Source organism: Perna viridis, chromosome 7 (genome assembly GCF_037379345.1).
Source record: "Perna viridis isolate PV_CMFRI_1.1 ecotype Kerala chromosome 7, ASM3737934v1, whole genome shotgun sequence".
In the NCBI taxonomy this organism is placed as follows: Eukaryota; Metazoa; Mollusca; class Bivalvia; order Mytilida; family Mytilidae; genus Perna; species Perna viridis.
Genome location: NC_142451.1, coordinates 5,972,415 through 5,992,994, shown reverse-complemented (window position 1 = coordinate 5,992,994; position 20,580 = coordinate 5,972,415). Strand labels below are relative to the sequence as shown.

Below are 20,580 nucleotides of genomic sequence, written 5' to 3'. Positions count from 1 at the left end.
GGCTATACTTTTTATCATGTTTTTATGCTGCTCAATAAGATTACAGGGTCCAGTGTGTTGGTTTTAAGTCTGTGAGTCTGTTTGTCCTTCTATCGTGTCTCTCATATTTAGGTTTGTATTGAAGCTTTGCAGTCTCGTACTGACAAAGCCAAAGGAATCTACCTTAGCTTTCATATGTCAGTTCATAAATCTGCATCATTCAGTTTTCTAGACATTTTTGGAAGTTGGTGTGAGGTATTATTCAAAGTAGTGGATGGAAAGGTACTGGTTAAGCTGAAATTTCGGTTCAGATATTTAATTTTTGACAGAGTTATAGCCCTTTCATATTCATCCTCTGGCTGGTAAGTGACACTATGTAATACTTTAGAGAATCAGTAAATATGTGGTCTCATTTTACCATCATAGTAGTGGTATGTGTGAACTTTTAAAATGTTAATTTATGGAATTGAGCAATAAAAAGATGTGCATAGTACTAATGTCATGTCAACATATTACTTTTTAACTTCAATTTGTTTCTTTTTCGTGATAGGATAAGAGTGACAAAGTGATACAGTAATACATTTTTCTGTCGATATCATAAAACCAGAACTAAAACTTTTAAAAATTACCCATGATAGATTTAAATGACTAGAATGTAATATAATAGTAGAATGGAATAATCAGACATGGCCTTGACATGTTAATGAACTAAAACAGTGATTAACTATTTAACTGACGTCACAGGCTGTTTATTTTGGTCTCTAGTTGTAGATTAGACTGTTTTGGCAGTTTGCACTATACATGTCCTGTGTTTTGGCAGCGTACACTTGTATGTTTTGGTCACAGGTATAAATATTTGTTTCACCTTAACCAATGTTTCTAAGTATTCTGGCAGTAATCAGAGTCAATTTAATAGAAGGATTAAGGTTTTTGGCATTAAATAAAGTTAATTTGTAGAAGTTTATATTATGGTATCAAGAGTTGACAGTTTTCTCAACAAAGAAAAGTTTTATTCTTTTGTGACAGTTTATCTATTTTATTTCTCATTGATAGAATGAGCAGTTGTAAAATCAGATTGCATATATTGTAAGGGGAGACAATTGATAAAAAGTACATGGATTGGTACACTTTGTGCACAAATGTAGACAGTTGATTTTCACATGATTGACCACTTATTTTAGGTCGTGCTTTTTATGAATAACTCATTATATTACTTTGAAAAACCAAAAAATTGTCATTATAATCATATTTTGTATGTCCAACTATCTTGCCTAGTTTCTACTACTATCAAGTAGATATGTGAAAAGTCAACAATCTCTCTGTACAATTGTGGCCATGCATGAAGAGATTGATTTTTCATCTCCTGATATTAAGATTATGTAGTTCCTCTATTTATACTTAGTTCCTTTTATCTTTGTCACTTGTTGGTGAAAGCAGGTCTAGAGTAGTAACTGGTCATCTTTGAATGGCCATCACACTTAAAAGGTACCTACTTAGTATAATCTGTAACTCAAAAATTATGAAACCAATATTATTCAAACTTTGCTCAGTATTATATGGATATTGATATTGTGCACTTCTAATAATATGAAGAAATTTGACAAATGTTGTCCTACATAGGGAGCATGTTGAGCTTGTTTCCTTGAGAGAACATTTTTCTTTCTTATAACATATTTACCAGTGCATATTATCATTCATATTATAATATTCAGTAACTTTGTACTGTATATTGATATTGTTAGATTGGCTGGTTAATATTATGATTTAAGGTTTATATAACACTTCTGTATGATCATATTGTTAACTGGTTCGTTTTTATACCCCACTCTAAAGAAGAGGGGTATACTGTAAGACTTTTGTCAGTGTTTCTGTCAGTAACAATTTATTTCTTCACAGTTTTTGCAGTAACTTCTCATCACAGCAGCTTAAAATTTAACCCATTCTTGTTGTAAGTAGGCCATATGGGGGATTCATTCTCTACAAAATTTGACAACTTCTTGTTTATCAAGGAATTTGTTTATTTTCCTTATATTGTTATTAAAAGTGGGGGGGGGGTATCACTAGCAAGTCATCTCATAGGGATTTCTTCTGTTTTCAGATACCAGACTACAGCTTTGTTTATGGTCAGGTTGAGAGTTCTCAACCAACTATTCCTGACACAGCATCAGTAACTGGACTCTCATCCCAAGATACAGAATTCTCTGAGATCAAACAAAGATTTGTTAAGCAGTAAGTTTGTTGCTTGAAATGTTTTAATACCTTTCCAAAAACTTAAGGGACTGGCATGTTTTAGTCAGTCTCTTTGTGGTAAAGCTTTCCTTCTAAACAGGTGGAGACACATCCTTATGAAACTTTGTAGAATATCATGATCTATTTTGTCAATGAACATTTTATAACTGAATTTGTATCCTCTTTACAGAATAATATATTAAACCTAAAATTCTCACTAATGTGAAATATACATAGTCATCTCATAACTGTTAACAACTACGCTGTTTTTCTCATAACAAAATTGAATACAGTTATAGATCAAAATGTGACGATATTATACCCCCAACTTTTGAAAGTTTGACGATGCTGTTTAGTCCACATTTTTCTAGTTACTTTATTCTTTGCAACAACTTTTCACAGCCACTTGATATTTTGACAAAAAGCTTTATGTATGTCGTATCATGCCATATTTCTGAGCAACATCAACTTCCAGTTTCCTGTTTTTAAACTATTATATTATGGTTACTGTTGTAGGGATTGAGGATATCCTTTGGTAAACTTTCCTCATAGTTTTTCTAGTTTTTATTGTATACTTTTAGGTACAGGCTGACAGGAGAACGAAAGATCCATGTGATAAACATTGATGGTATTGGACGTGTTCTGTCAAATGAGGTCTCCTCTTTCCTCTTTGATACTGATGTACTGACTGGCATGGTATGGTTAATTAACTTACAGAAGTCACATAAAATTTATTAGATATTTATTTCCTTCTAAATAGAAGAATTTAACTTATACTAATATTACAAATTCTGGTATGTTGTTCAAGTGTTTCAAGGAGTAACCTCTCATCAACAGTTTTAAAACTAAATTCAAAGTAAGATATGAATCCAATAATAAATTTTAAATAAAAAGAACTGAAAAACATAACGTATAGAATTACTGAGTCCAATCCTGCACCGAGATGTTTTACTTAATGCAATACAGCGAATGAAACCTCAGTGTTTTTGTGCTTTTTAATTTTATAAGTTGTAATTTTATATAATTTTTGGTAAAAATGCTATAATATAAATCACATCAGACAAGTCTTAAAATTGTGCTGAAATCAAACTTTCTAAGAAGATTAAATATATTTATATCCCAGCTTTATTTCATCAACTGCATGGATGTTGCATGTAAATATTTGTGTCACCTACACCAAATCCATTTTTATTGCAAAATCCGTGAATAAATAAAAGCACAAATTCACCTCATCATTTATAAGTGTTTTGTATAATGTAGAAAGCAACCTCATAACTTTTTTAACCAATATATGTCTCTCACCTTTGCCCTTTTATTTTTAAAGAACCTTAGAACTAACGCATTAACTTTGGTCAGATATAAGCAAAAGTTTTCACTGATAAAATAAGTACTTTTCTGTCTTCATAATCTATACTTGTTTAAATTATTATTGCAGCATTTTACATTTTAGCTCCAACAAAGAAGAAAAAACTTTGCCAAGATAGAAATCTCTGTAGAGGAACAGCCACAAGTCTTTATTGAATTACAGGAGTAAGCATTAATGTTGATATCTTTCTATGAAGTGATTTAAATGCAGCCTAAGTATTTTCACATGACTTTCAGTTTTTTTTTTTATGGAGTTCATGAGAAATTTATGTGAATTTCACATGAAAGTAACATTGATTTCATATTGTGATTTACATACAATGGAAATGTTTTCACGTAACTTTCATCTGATTTTATGATGGAGTTTATCTGAAGGTTAGAAGGACTTAATTTCATGTGAAAACCACAGCAATTTTATTTTAAGTCCATGTGAATTTTATCAAAGATATTTTTAGAACAATACCTTGATGTGTTAGGCAAATAGATTTTTGATAAATATGGTTTATTGGTATTTATTACAGTGTAAAAGGGAGATTGTTAATACTTTTGTTTGTTTAGCTGTCTGGAAGAAAATTGTCACATTTTTATCTGTTTCTCCTATTTAAATATTTCCAGGATCATATCTTTCTGATTGATTGGACGTAGACTTCTTAAGATTAAAAAAAAGTTATCTTTCCATTTGATTTTTTGGGAAACTCTACTTTCTATTCAATCATTAGATTTTTAGATTTTGTGAAATTGCAGTTATGAACATAATAATTTTCTTCATATTTCTTCATATTTTTAAGTTCAATTTATCTCTCTTTACATGGTAGATTGACTCCTTCTCCATCAAAGTTAAACTATATTCATTCTGTTTATTTGTTTCTTACATGTTTATTATATAAACCATGAACATGATAAGTTTTAGTTTATTTATGTAAATAAAGTTTCAAAGTAAAATTTCTACTTATACTCCCACTAAACAAGTGGGTGATACATGTATATTGTAATCACCTTAGTCTTCATTGAATTATCACTGCTCCCAATAGATGGATAGATTTAAAATTTGGTGTGTAGCTTCATATAGATGGGGAATACTTTCTACACAATTTTGGGTGCTGTCCAGTACCAACTTCCTGTACTAGTGGGGTTATGTCTAGCATGCCAAATTCTGCAACTTTATATTTGCTAGTAATAATATTTACTGTATTTTGGTGTGTATAATATGCATTTATGTATTGTGCCCAGTTCAATTTTGAAGATCTAAACATGTGAAAAAAAAAGTTATTTAGACTTAGGTTGCTGTAAAATTTTGTAAGACAAAAAAATCAATTTTATGCACTTGATCATTCAATTTATTTACCTTGGTGCTGTATTTCCCAATGAACATGTGAAGGAGAGAAACTTTTATGCGGACTAAAACATCATGTAAACATCAGTAAGTATGTAAATTGGATTTATATATATATAAACGTTTCAGAATGTGACAGGGGTGCTGGACTTTTGCAGGCGGTGTTGCCATAGATGTCACAGCGGTACGAGTTCAAGTCCCACGGAGGGAACGACCAAAAATTTGCATCTTAAATTTGATAGTTCTAACATTGTTGGGTATTGTGACAGTTGTACCTGGCACTGTTGTTGTCTGTAAACTGTCGGGTATCATTACAGTCGTACCTGGTACTGTTTTGTCTGTAAACCATTGGGTATCATGACAGTTGTACCTGGCACTGTTGTCTGTAAACTGTCAGGTATCATTACAGTCGTACATGGCATTGTGTTGTCTGTAAACCCTCGGGTATCATGACAGTTGTGTTGTCTATAAACCCTCGGGTATCATGACAGTTGTGTTGTCTGTACTGAGTTGTTTTATGTTTCTGTTTTGTAGATTGAATGCAGTTCCTGCCGGCAGTAAATGTCTTAGTCTTTATGAACTCAATAGGTAAATTTTGTCTTATATTTACAAACCATATTATCAGTGTAGCTGATAGGGTATGTCAAAACGATTACTTAAATTTACTGTTAAGTTGAAAATTATTGCGATTTTTCTGTTATTGCAAATGCAAAAAATTGACAAACATAATATTCAGTAAAAGCTTGCATTATGGATTCTATAATAATTACTAGTCTGGGGTTTTAGTCAAAACTGCAAAAAATGAAAAAAATCACATTTTTGATTAAATTGACAAAATCACAACAATTTATGCACACAGATTCTGAATTCACAACTTTTCAAGGTTACTAATTTAGCATCAAATTGATTTTTAGGTACTGCTGTTTTATATATTTTGAATAAGATATTTGTATTACTATGGAGGATGTTAAATGCTGAGATCTATGACAGATGTAATAACAAAGTTTTATTTGAATTTGGAATTATTTTGAAATTTAGAAGATGACCCCCTCTCTCCCCCCCCAAAAAAAAATAGCATGGCTAAGGCTTAAGGTTAGTTGGATAACATTCCTTAGTCCACATGACTAACCACCGTAGTAAGGGTAAGTTTTATAACTAATTTTTTTTACTTATTTTCTTAAATCCAAAATAATTCCAAATTCAAATATTACCCTGTTAATTCAGATTAAACACACAGTAGTTAGAAAGGTCACTAGACAATTTAATTTGTAACAAGTTGCACAATATTACTGTAATTATCAACAGATTCTACCACATTTTTGCATTTGATCGAAATACAGTGAAATCTATGAAACTAAATCTGTTAGATAATTTATGTGGTTGAAAATGTATTTTTAAACTGATATGAACGGACTTTAGAATATGTTAGCTTTAGCCAGGTGTATGGAAACATTACTCTGCTCAAATGTTTTTTAATGCCCATAATGTCTCATATTTCTTGAATCTATGATTGTGTTTTTACTACAGTGTGCCTGCTATCCTTCAGTTGTTCCACCTAACATCAGGAGATCTAGTTACCAGTATAAATGATGTCATATCCAAGTTTGATCCTGAAGATCTGTACTGGAAGGTAATCTACGTTACATGTTGTCAGTGCTAGAAATAATTGAAATGTGTGTGATGTGATATAAACTTTTACCTGGGTAGCTGGTATGTTGGCTTAGAATCCAGATATTTTTAACAACTTATATTCTATGTCCAAAATTAGTTGAATTGTTTTAAGATGAGTTTATAATTGGAATATATGAAGGTTTAATTATTTATAAATTCTGAGTTTAAATCATTTTAAGTTTGCTATTAATCTTACTGACTTCAAATTTAAGTGGATGATGGATCTATTATCCACACTTACAATTGCCAAGACTTGGGTTTCTTTAAGCCATTGGGTTTGTATAACATTTATTATGTGTATAACTGGATAATTAATTTCCCAGAAACTGATTCTAGATTGTTGTGTACTATTTAATAGGGTGAGTTTGAAGAAGATGTGGAGACCGAGAATATTGATCCAGACTATTCAGAGATGGACCAAGAGAAGATAACTCTTACCATTGATACACTTCAGTACAAACGGTACGTACATGTTGTTATAAAGAAGAATCCCAAGGTTAGGACACTGGAGTCTATGTCACAAAAAGTTGTAAGAGTAATCAAGGGAACTAAGGTTATAGCGGTAATCAAAAGAATGTAATCCTGGGACAAAGACCAGACATGGGAAACAGACATACACAACAAAGAACATAAAGTAACTAAAATCATACATACAAAGTAACAAAAGCAAATGAGCAACTCGGACTCCACTAAAAACGGGGAGCATGGACCAGGTGCACCAGTAGGGTAAGCGTCCTCTGCTTTTCTAGAAACACCCACCGAGTTGCTCATAAAAAGTCAAGTCCGGGGTAGACAAACGAGGATAGGAAAACTATGACCCATTGAATAAATCAGTTTTCATGGTGCAGATGGATACACCATAACGATCCACGAGTTCATGATGACAACTATAAAACTTCTGTAGAGATGACTTCAATCTTGTAGCAATATAACCCTGTTTCAGAAGCCTATTTGTTAGAGGCCTAGCACAATACAAAAAAGTCTGCATAGTTTCTGTAAGGGATGACATTGTAATGTTATTTTCTATTATGACATCATAACTTACAGTTTTTGTAATTGTGTAAAGCTGTATTTGTTGACAGTAATCCTTTCATTGAACAAAAAAGATATTTTTTATGAGAATCAATCAAGACAGATATTGCAATATTATTTTTAGATATTTAGCCAGAAGCTATTTTGAGCTTGTTCATTTTGTAGTCATTGAACCATAAGTTGAAAATTGTTAACAGGCATCGATGTAAAGCATCCTTGTTGATGGTTTAATTTTTGTGTTAAATATAATGTGCAAATAAACAAACATTTTTCAAATGTACAAAAGTGCATGTATATTACATAGTAATGGATCAGTTGTTTAACATTAGGATTTTTCCATAGTTGATTCTGTAATAATTGCTCTCTGGAGATAAAGAGTAAGTTTTTTGGGTTTTTAATCATTCAGGATCAAAATACCTCAAGTCACCGGTCTACCACTGGAACTTCCCTACTATTTCTGAACACTACACAAAAATATTGTCCAAATGTAATTCCTTTTATATCATTCAATACCTCTTTTAAATCCAGTAAATATGTTTCTTGCAATTAATCAGCTCAATAATATTCTATTATTTCAGCAAATAAATTTAAGATCTAGTGTTCATATCAGCTCAAGATTTGAGGGACTCCTTTTTGATCTTGAAAGATATTTAGTAAAAAATTTGCATTTAGGGAATTTATTTCTTGCAGTAAATGTCTAGAAGCAAAAAGTGTGTGGAGTATTTTCATTTTAACACACTTATAAGTTAATTTCTCCATCATATCTTTAATATTTTATCATTTACCATTTACCAGAAAGTGAAGAGCAGTGACTTTAACCAAGTTATATTGCTGGGAAAATTCAAATTTATAAAAGTGTCTAGTTTTTTGAAAATCTAGTGTTTAGGAAATTATTTTCTTCAGCTGATATTGGTTTTATTTAAGTGTAATTATAATGTAGGATAAATACTCTGTTAATATAACTTTTGAATATAAATGCACATTAACTTTTGAATAGATTTAAAATTAGGGAAAAAAGTGAAATGGAATAAAAATTGTATATGTGTGTAAGTTAGATCAGTAGTATGGATTGACTTACAGTTTATACATATTAAAATAGGACAATTTTTAAAAGTATTTAAAATGCAATGTATGATCACAATTTTATTTAACATTATATAATCTTTGAAATTTTGTTAATGCTACAATTTTCACAAAAATGAAAAACTGCCAGTGCTTTCAGCCCTTAGATAACTATATAGAAATCAGTAATCTGGTTTTCTATTGATATTTTCTTCAGGAAGAGGATTTTGCACTCCTTGATGGATGTCACTATAAGTCAGAGTGAACAGATTGTTAATGAGTTACATGTTATAGAACAACAGATTACACAGCTAAAGGTTGCCATGGAGACAGCTTCTAAAACAAGTGAGTAACTACTCACCCACCTAACTTTCTTCCATGTAAAAATGGAATTATTTTATTTCTTTACCATGTATTACTTTCACAATTCTTTTATATATTTATTTTATTTTGCAAATGTCCACTGTCTGTGTTTAACTTGTTATAAGCTACTTGTATGTACAGTTATCATCTTGAAAGGATGTTCTGAAAAAGTATGGTTTTGACATGGTCTGCTCTTTAAGCTGTGGTAATAAGGATCATTCATCAGGGATGACTTATATGTGTAGAGGCTCTGAAATGTGAATGATTAAAAATTGTTCTATCTGAAATGTAGTAGGTTGTTCAGAAGTGAATGTTTGAACTTCTAACTCAAGTGTAAAGCCTGATTGTCAGGATATTTCCTATAACACCATTACAGTGCATCATTAATACATTGCTTATTTCAGTATGAATAGATCCATCCCTAATAGGCAAAGCAAAGAATCATATTTTGTTCAAGTTTGTTTATGAGAATGTCATTTTTAAACCCCGCTACACAAAGTGATTAGGATCACGTGATACCCTCCGAAAAGTGAATTTTTTTTTTGGTCGCTATTAAGACATCCATGGACTACAAGTAGATGGACCACAATTTATTTTACAGAAACTTTGTGTAGTTATTGAGTATCATAAAATACAAATAAAGTTCAAATTTCAGTTGGATTGAATTATTTGCAGAAAAGTTATGGCTATTTTGAGTAGTTTTACCATCCAATTTTTTGTTCAACTTGGCACTGTATCTTTTAGTGTCCAATTAGATGTCCAATTTTTTAAGGGATGTGAATTGATGTTTCAGAAATAGTCAGTTTGCTGTTATATCATAAGTACATTTGAACTAGTTGACTTCTTTTCCTTAAGCTGTCTATTTTGATATGGTTCCTTATGGATACAATAGCTATGTAACCCTACTCGCCTTTTGTCTGGAAAACTTTTACATTTACATTTCAGATTTTCTACTCTGTTCTGTTAAGTCATTATTACTTTGGAATTTTATTGAACAGATATGTCACATGGAACACTTGTGGGAATGTTTATGAAATAACTTTTAACTTGTTTACAATTGTGGCTGCACAAAGGTGTTTATACATCCTAAGATTAAGTTGAATATTTCAAGGAAATAATTTATTTTTATTATAAATCAGGAAATGCTTTGTACCTTCAATTTTTCATGGGTTTTTTTTTTTAAATCAATACACTTAATAAAGTATTCATCAAACAATAATTTCTCAAATGGTATGAAATTCACTGAGAGGAAAATATTCACAAGTATCATTTGATGTAATGGGTCATACCATGTATCAAAATTAAAGAAAAAATTTGTTGGTTTATACTATTGTGATGATATCATTGACTTATATTTGATGGTTTACATTACTTCAGGAACAGATCAGTTTGATGATGCTGATAAAGCAATACAGAACCAAGTTAATAAACCAGAAACAACAAAGGTAATATCAATAGTTTATTATAGGTGTACTGGATTGGCAAAGTTAAAAATGTTCTAAGAATTATTTTGAAGAATTACTTTCAGACTGTTTCAGGCAACAAAATTTATTAAAAGGTAAATCATATATACTCCTTTCTACTTGATTGATTGATTGATTTATGGGGTTTAACGCCCGAGCAGCAATATTTCAGCTATATTCAGGCAATGAACATGAAATCAATAAAATGGACAGGAAATGATGATGAAATGAAAAATGGGGTGGGACACAAGGACAAATTTTGATTGCCACTGGAAATAGGGAGAAGTGGGTATGGTCGGGACAATTTAGCCTTATGTGGTGGAGCCCTATGGTTCCTACTCTGGGAGAATACCACATAAGGGTTCTTTAACGTACGAGGAACGTTGCATCTTTCCCAACATGGTGCACCACTATGGTTTGCAGTCAGGTTTTCCGTATTATAGCCTGACAACCCCAGCATGTAACACACCAGGGGTACCACATTCCACCACCTGGGGCATACAACCCAATTGCTCTGTGGGCAAAGCGTCCTAGCCCCCGGCCTGGGTTCTGAGCACTATTTAGTCGCCTTTTATGACAAGCTTAGTGCTGCTGCGGGTCAATTTGGACACCCGGACCTGCACGGGGCCCTTTCTACTTGAAAATTTCGTTCAGTTTACAAACAAAACTTTATTAAAAGGTAAATCATATATATTTATGGCCAGCCAAAGTGGACAAAAATGAGCATTTTGTAATATTAAAAACTATTTTTGAATATTAGAAATTGATTTTCTAATATTAGAAAATGGATTTGTCGTATTCAATGGCGATTTTTTAATATTAGAAAATCATTTTGTAATATTTAAAAATGTGACTGATTTTCTAATATTACAAATTCATTCTCTAAGATTACAAATTCAATTTGTAATATTACAAAATGTATGATATTTTATAATATTACTTAATCAGGAATTTGTAATATTAGAAAATGAGTGTTTTCTAATATTTAAAAAATGAGTGTTTTCTAATATTTAAAAAATGATTTTTTTTAATATTACAAATTCATTTTCTAATATTACAAATTAGATTTCTAATATCACAAAACACTTTTTTAATATTAAAAATTCAGTTGAATTTCTAGCATAAAAAACAATTTTTGAATATAAGAAATTGATTTTCTAATATTAGAAAATGGATTTGTCGTATTTAGTTACGATTTTTTAATATTAGAAAATCATTTTGTAATATTAAAAAATGTGACTCATTTTCTAATATTACAAATTCAATTTGTAATATTACAAAATGTGGGATATTTTGTAATATTACTAAATCAGGAATTTGTAATATTAGAAAATGATTTTTTAATATTACAAATTGAGTTTCTAATATTAAAAAATTGATTTTGTAATATTAGAAATTCATTTTCTAATATTACAAAATATTGATTTTTGTCCACTTTGGCTTGATATATATTCCTTTTTACTTTAAAATTTCATTCAGTTTACTTATATGTACTTTCTGTATACCAATGTTCATCAAATAACTCAAAGGTTGAAAATTTGTTGCAGCCTGTTTTCACCAGTGCAGTATCTAGTCCTGCAAAAATGACGAATGTAGTCACACCAATGAAGAACACAACTCAACCATCAACCAAACCACCAAACCTACCAAACCCTTCCAACCAACTGGCACTCAATCCTATGAATCTCACACCTCAGCAGATGCTTTACAACCAAATGTTGTTTAATCAGATGAACCAACAAGCCATGATGAATCCTCTTATGTCTCAATTTCTCCTCACACAGATGGGAAACTTATCCCTCATGCAAGGACAGCAAACAGGTGAAGGGCTAAACCCATCCCTCCATAACCCTACTATGCCTACCTTGACAGGAGTTGGGCATGCTAGTCAAACTTTGTCAACCCAAGGGCCACCCATGGGACAGTCAGTACCTCAAATGGGACTAAACATGCCCCAAATGGGTTTATTTAACTTGCCTAACATTGGTGCCATGAACTCTTTGGGGAGAGGATCAGTCAATCCTTTGGCATCCGCATCTGTGAACCCAAGGGCAGCAACACAAAATACTGACAATACAGGCAATGTTGCTGATCTGCAATTATTACCAGGGTTACTCCCATTGTTAGAGACACTAAGTGTTGGGCGAGGTGCTGGTGGTACTACAAACAAGGACAGTAACTCTGGTTAGTAAGGGGAGGCAATAAGTTCATGTGTTCAGTATTAGTGCATTTTTTTTTTCTTTAATGGATTGTTGTTTCAGCCAAAAGGTGTTCTTTATTTGCATTTTTATTTTGTTTAATGTTAAGGTATGGCAACTATTTTGAGTTGTTTTAAGCTTGTAATGTGAAGTTACAGTATCTGATTCATTGTGTATACAAGTTTTAATAAATGTTTTTTTTTGTCGTTTTTTTTTTCTTCAGAGTGATCTTGTACAGTGTGTATTAGAATAGACATACCTGTATTTTTTGCTCTTGTTTAGCAGTTTTTTTAGGCAACAGCAGCAGCAAAACTTGTGATAAAACATGTCATGTTATAACTCCCTCTATTAGCATGTTTTTTGTAGTAGGTTTATTCTGGCTATTTTCATGCTGAATTAAAAGGCGAAAAGCCCAACATAATAGTTCTGTACCATTTTGATGCATCTGTCAAGATAAAGTTCAAATTATTGTCATACTTCTTCAGACTGAAACATAAATTTTTAACATTACAAAAAATTGTATGTAGTATTGTCATTTTTACTTAGTTCTGGTGTAGGCAACAATGTTAGGTAAACCAATGTCTTTCAGAATTGTATTGTGATTCGTTTCCTGTAATGATGAGCAATGTAAGAGTAAGTGAGATTCTTCTTCAATGTGTATGCTGCATCAGAGTATTGATCTTTCAAATCATGTATTTGTCTTCATAAAATCTGATACAATTACACATGTATACCCCGGTACATGTATTTGTAAACTTTAATACTTCACAAATTTGATTTTTTATGTAATTGTGGGTCTAAATTAGCTGTCAATTTTGCTGAATTTCACTTTTCTGAAGTTCAGGTCTGATAATAGTTATGGTATAACACTATTTATGTATCTCAAAGAGGTCAAATAACTGAAGTAATCTTGACGAAACAAAACGATATTTTGAGTTTTTTCAAAATTATGGGTTTCATGAATAGTGCTTAACCGTTAACCTTTTGAATATGCAATTGTTTTATTTTGTATGATAGTGCTTTTTGTTTTTATATGCAGAGGAGCATTTTATTGAGGTTTTAGTTGGTTAAATGAATAAATTGAACATATAATTTAGTTACGTTGTCATAGTAATATTGGTCTCTAGAAAAACTTGGGTCATTCAAAGTTAATTCTCCTTTGTCTCTAGTGAGCCTGCCTCATTACTCATCTATATCACCATATGAACACAAAAATGCACCTTCTGCATCATGTTTACTGACTACAAGATGCAACCTCACACTTTAAGGGCAATAGAAAATTTATGTTAAAATGCCTCCCTCTGTCGTTGGTTTTCATAGAATAGTCTTAGAACCAAGAAATTAACTTTGAATGGCCTTAGAAGTCTGTTTAGTACAATATTCACTCACAACAAACGGAATTCTGAAGTACAATTATTTAAGAGCAAGAGTGTAATACAAAAATTTTTTTTGATTTGTGTATAAATTCAGGAAGAAAAATACACAAAAGGCAGAATGAAATGAAGAATAAAACTTAAATTTTATTATGAAACCAGCACTTAACAAACCATAATCAATATACAATCTATAAATATCTTGTCCAACATTAACATTTCTGTATAAATATAAACACTAATGGTCACAATACTTAAAAAATCAGCTGTTTTGTTGAATGCACAGTATAAGCAGTTGAGTTTCTATGGAAATATCAAAAATCTGTTTCAGTGAAATATGTATAATATATAGGGATAAACCAGTCATATCTTAAAGTTCTTTTTCAATGATTTCTGTAGAAATTAAACCTAAACCTGCTCTAAAGTTCAATTAAGTACATTTTTTTTTGTGTCACAAGACTTAATATTAATTACAAATGAGTGTAACATAATATGTATATAATTAAACACCAATGTAAATCAGCCCTGCCCTTTTCTGTATGGTGAACTTTGCATATGGAAATATGAATGTTTTTACAGGTTGTATCTATAGATTCTCCAAAAGTTTTATTTTGGAAATGCAATATGCAGATAAAACAGTGACAAAATAATTGTCATATTTACAACATGAAATAGAAAAGTCAAACAAAACCCTCTATTAACTTGACCATAGGCTTCAAGAGTTACCTCCCATTTACAAGAGTTGTCTTTCATTACTATGGAATATAATCAGGTCTTTTTTCTTGATTAGTTCAACAGTCCCATGACTCGAGTATTACTTTTAAAACTGAAAATATCACATGGAGGTGAATTTACAAATGTAAGTTAATTTTGCTGAAAAAAATGTAAACAATGAAGAGAAGATAAATCTGCATAGGAGGGATTTATCAATTAGAATTTATGTAGGAAGGTGGATCCTGAAGGCCTCTTATTTACAACAATAACACAAAACAAATACACATTTATAATAAAATGAAGATCATTCACTTCAATGACCAAATAAGGATATACTAATGCTTATTTAACAACAGAAAATCAACAATTAAAAATTATTTATTTGTTCTTCCTTCTCCCTTGGTCTTTTCTTGTTGAAACATCACATTTGAAAATTTTGGAAATACCCTTGATATATATTTCCATTAAAATGAGGAAATTACACCTTAAGGTACTTGTAATCTAATTAGCTTTTTTAAATGAACAAAAACTTCCCTTTTTAAATAGTGAATAACAGTAAGTAACATAGATTTGGTACTTAACTGAATGACTCCAGGAGATTTTAACTTTTTATCATTCCATAAATATTTTTAAAATCTCTGTGTGACAGAAAGTTTAAATTTCTTTGTTACTTGTCCACTAACTTTCCTAAGACATTTCATCTGGTAATGGTCATTTACATAAAGACAGATGAAATTAACTATATTATTCATGGTAACGTACACCGTTCCTCTTAAAAACATCCAATTTTCTTTTTCGACCTCTTAATACTTATCTAAATATTTTAAAAGAACAAAATAATTTATTTGGAGTGGCCTTTTATATAGTGCAGGGTAGTAAGGATCATTCAACAGCATAGAATTTGAAAAAATCAACAAATTTGTAAAGATTTTCGTAAGTAACCTATTTTTATCACATACAACACTATATACATGTACTAAAACAAAGAAGTTTTTTAATGTTCGATGTTCTAATTTTCATGGTTGTTTTACTATAATTATGTTCAGGTTAATAATACATGTAACACTTAACCAAAAACATTACAGATATAAACCAATTCAATTGTATACACCATTCACATTAATTCACATCTGAACATGCAATGTAAATATAGTAGCCTGAGTAAGTTAATTTTCAACCCCCCTTTTTTTAATAAATAAATGGGATGATTTAAACTTTCAACAAATAACTATATAACCCTTCTACTTCTGCCAGGTTTATTCAGGGTTTGTATGATAACAGCCTTTTGGTGTACTCCATACTATCTTTTGGGATAAGTTTTCAAAATGAACTCCCTCTTAAGTATGCTGTTTTAGAAGGATAATACTAAACAATGTCAATAGCACATGTACATACAACATCTATTCAAGTAGCAAAAAGTATCACAGAAATGCTTTGAAAAGCACTATATTTTAGAGAAGGCACTGCAGATTCTACAACCTGACATAAATACTAGCTTTTAACTCCTTTGTTTAAGCCATTCATGAATTCTGGCTGCATAAAGAGTTGATCGCAAAATACATTAAAGATTATTGCATATTAAATAGTATTAGGTAAAATTTAACAAGACCTGTATCTGATCAAATAAAAAATGTCAATGCTTCGCCTTATACTAGTAACTATATTCTTCCACATCTCTTCAATATGCCTGATTGTTTTCAGGAATTATGATTGTTAACTTCACACATTTTATGTAAATGTGAACCCCTCCTATGACTGGATTTTATTCTTTAACAAGACGACCTGATACCAGTTTTAATGATCTATAACTGCTAAAAGGCAAGGGAAATAACTCTAGCTCTTAGGAATGATTTTTTTTTAAAGAATTCAAGTCTCACAAGTTTGACAATATTTTAAATAGAACAATTGTTTGAATCTTTTGGATCTTCAAGTTTCTCTTGAATATCTAGAATTGTTAACCAAATCTTTGCAGTCTTGAATAAGCTTCATAAAATATACAATAATGATACAAATGTACTTAAAGCTATTTGAAATCATGAAGAACTCTTGTTATTGTATAATTAACATGATGAGAAAATGTCAAACATAGCAATGGTGAAAATCAAGTATAAACAATAGCCCTCAAAATTCTACAGCAATGAAAACCTACTAACTACTAATTGAGCAACATATAACATGTTCAAAATTTACAATTTGAGCAGTCCCTCAGCCAAAATAACATCAAAATACATGTATAGCATAGTATTATGTTAAGTATGAAAAGGTTCCTCTTTTTATCCTCTAGAAAGTATACTAAGGTGTGAAAATTTAAAGGCACCAACATTGTTCGTTGTACACTCCCAGGTCAAGAAAAAAAATAAAATTTCAGTAAATGCATGGTCCCAATAAGGAATGTATAATTTTAATAAGTTACAAATTTACACTCTAATTTTTTTATTCTGAAATTATATGAAAATATGCATTACTTTAAAGGTATCACAGCCTGGATGAGTCATAAATTATTGTAAAAGAACTTACTAAAGAAAATATGAACATAATTTATAATACTTGTTTACTGGTATAGCTATAACAAAACTATGGGTTGAAATGTTCACTACAAATTGCACAAAAATATTGCAGATTTTCTTTCCAACAAGAATCTAAAATGTATGAATGATTGATGTTTTCTCTGATAATTTTGTATGTTTTAGAGATGAAAATGACATTTGTTTTAACACAAAAAAAGGAATTAAATGGGTTCATTTGTAACAAAAGAAGATTATCTCTAATTGCCCTAAAAATAAAATTGTACTGGTAGTTGTGCTTGGCAAAGTTTATTTAAATATACATATACTCCATTAAATAGAGTTTCTTTCAGCAGTAGTATTCTGAACCTCTCCTGAACATTGTAGTTAATGGTAGCTGAAAACAGTATGAGACATTATTCACTAAAAAATGATATTGTTTTGACCTTTATTTTAGGACCCCTTCCAAGGTAGGTAAAGAGGGGATACCTTTATGTGTGGATGTACTTGGGAGGGGTGTACAGATAAATCAAGAAATAGCACAATAGGAATAAGTGAGGATCTAGGGGGCAGAAACTATACTGATCTCTGAATAAACTCCTGTTTTAATAAATAAAAAAAAGGCTATAACAGTATAAAAATAATCAGTTTCATAAGGGTACCCTGGTGTAAAATGCAAGCTAATTGTATTCCATTATCAATCGAAATAACTTTTCAACATGATATATGTAGTTATTACATTTTTTAAGTGCCTCTGAATTTTGTGTTTACTTTCGAACGTACTTTTAAAAGCATATTGATTTTAAAAAGTAAGGCATTTAAAATTGTTTCAGTGTCAACAATATACATAGTTAACGTTCATGTCAATATTTTCTGAGTAGTTTTTCAATACAAAATTCAATAGTACATTGATAAAAAATTCTTTATGAAATTGGACTAGATCTAACAAGGGCAAGAAAGGCTCCATTAAAATGATTTAAAAAAATGAAAATAATTTATTTTTGAGTAAACAGTTGTATCAATGAGGTGTTCCAATACCATTCTATCACAAACCACAAAAAACATATTCATTTACCAAACATTCCGTACAAAATAACAATACAAATGATGAAAATGCTGCCTTAGAATTATCTACACGTAGAGTGTTACACTATATAATGTTCTCTTTAGAGGTGGACTATACAGACTCCTCCATCCTGAATGCTGGGTCATTCTGTTTAACAGCAGTTAGTAACTCAGATTGTTTGAATTCTGGCACATAGTCTGGAAATGTCTCCATCATCTTTTGATGAAAGAACCTCTCAGTTTCCTCTCCAGCTTGGTATATTTCGCTACCAATCTATGAACAAAAGACATTTTTAAATCATGAACAGTATCTACAAAGTTCTATTGATTTACATTATAGTAGGGTGGAACTTGTGATAGAGTAAAGAATGGTCCTTATTTCTAGATAACTCAAAATTTGATAACATAAATAACAAATTCATCACTTTTGCAGCTATAAATTGTTAATTGGAGGTAACTAAATTTTGTAAGTAATATGAATTTGGTAATTCTGCACTATTTCTGGCACACTTGATATTCTGACATTGTTTTAGAGGGACTCAGTAATATAATTAGGTTGGTGATATGCAAACATTTGTAAAGTTTTGGGGACGTAGTTCTGTGCTAGGCGATCCTCCCTTCAAAGGTAAAATAAACTAAGAACACCAGATGAATCACCAAAATCTATAACTAGACATTGTCCTTAACCGACAGCCTGTTGAAAACCTGAACACCATTTTTTATGGGAGATAAACTAAGCACTTAATACACACAATTTTGCTGCCATTTCTAAAGCACCCAACTTCAAACCACAATCATTACTCCTTTTTTTTGTGTTGACAACACAATGACAGAATACAACAATTTTACTTTAAACGTAAATTCCTGACGATATGCACAACCCAATATGGTAATTTGATACCACATTAAGCTTCATAACAATCCTGCAAGTTGTTGAAGAGGAGTTGCAGACAATACTCCCCTTTTTATGAAAAACTCATGATTGTCACCTTGAAACTGAATAATACGCACCTGTAATGAACAGATATGTTGAATGCATCAATAATGAAAACCCTTGTACCCAACATGTCTTTTACATTAATTATATACTAAAAATTAACATTTGGGTTCATGTTGAGGCATTTCCTTATGGGCAGGGGTGGCAATTTTTCATTTAATTGGACTTAGAAAAGTTCAAATATTTATACTTTGGGCTCATTACACTGTATAATTGTATTTGAATATACAAACTTGTTTGGTGTATGGTATTTGAAAGAAAAATGCCAATTACTGGTGAACTTGAAGCAAATATGAAATTCCGAAAATTCCCCTTTTTTATGAAAAACTCATTATTGTCACAGTGAAACTGAAAAATACAAGTCTGAAATGAGCAGATAAGTTGAGTACATTGATATTTGTAAATAAAAACATTAGTATCCAACATGTCTATTTTACACCGTTTATATGATAACAATGTTTTAGTTCATGTTGATGTATTTTATTCATTGGTAGGGGTGACAATTTTTTTACCTAACGACTTGAAAAAGTTCAAATATTTGTGATCTGGGCTCATTAGAAAGCTATAACAACTATACAAAAGCTTGTTTTAACTACGGTATTCTGTAAAAGTGACAATAACAGTTGATATATAAGAAATTCTGAAATTCTGAAAATTCCCTTTTTACAATTTTATAATAATTGTTAATCCCAAAAAAGAAAAAAAGAAAATCTAAGTGCCTGAATTGATCACATATATTAGGTACATCATCATCTTAATCATGAATACCTTAAATATGTGTTTTACAGTGTTGGTATGCTGTGAATGAGAATTTTGTTTGATACCGAGACCATTTTTCTAAGGGTAAAATTAAAATTTTCATGATTTATTTATGTAGAAATTTAAAGTACCTATCGAATGATACCTCATTGGAGACGTTTTAGTAGAGCAATAACTTAATGAGTCAAATTTATGTGACTTTTCACAGGAAAATCGAAAAATCCAATTTTTTGAATTTTTTTTATACATTCCAACCTTGAAAATCACAAGAAGTCATCAAAAGACCCCCAGAAGTATTAATTGTGATAATTTTTATTGAAGCATAAATACTCAAGGGGTTTTGACATTGAAAAATATGCCAATTTAAGCGATTTTTCAGTGGGGTTGGGATACATTTTTTCATTTTACTCTAAAATCCTATATGTTATGGCCACTTTCTTGATACCATTATAAAGGTGAGACAGTGGGCTACA

General features: G+C 30.8%; 2 protein-coding genes across 4 annotated transcripts in view; one reads left to right on the top strand and one right to left on the bottom strand.

Annotated features, from left to right (window-relative positions):
• LOC148611084 (tudor domain-containing protein 5-like) overlaps positions 1-13,791 on the top strand; it is a 58,956-nt gene extending 45,165 nt beyond the window's left edge. The window contains exons 14-22 of the mRNA XM_088591224.1: positions 2,078-2,208; positions 2,790-2,904; positions 3,659-3,738; positions 5,441-5,494; positions 6,434-6,536; positions 6,936-7,039; positions 8,889-9,016; positions 10,412-10,479; positions 12,045-13,791. Coding sequence (XP_088447350.1) covers positions 2,078-2,208; positions 2,790-2,904; positions 3,659-3,738; positions 5,441-5,494; positions 6,434-6,536; positions 6,936-7,039; positions 8,889-9,016; positions 10,412-10,479; positions 12,045-12,686 — 1,425 coding nt within the window. The 3' untranslated portion in view covers positions 12,687-13,791. The remainder of the gene's footprint in view (positions 1-2,077; positions 2,209-2,789; positions 2,905-3,658; positions 3,739-5,440; positions 5,495-6,433; positions 6,537-6,935; positions 7,040-8,888; positions 9,017-10,411; positions 10,480-12,044) is intronic.
• A 399-nt stretch (positions 13,792-14,190) lies between these two features.
• Positions 14,191-20,580, bottom strand: part of LOC148611083 (uncharacterized) — a 31,790-nt gene continuing 25,400 nt past the window's right edge. For all 3 annotated transcript variants that reach the window (XM_088591204.1, XM_088591203.1, XM_088591202.1), the window contains exon 7: positions 14,191-18,625. In XM_088591204.1, the coding sequence (XP_088447330.1) occupies positions 18,464-18,625 (162 nt within the window). In that variant the 3' untranslated portion in view covers positions 14,191-18,463. The remainder of the gene's footprint in view (positions 18,626-20,580) is intronic.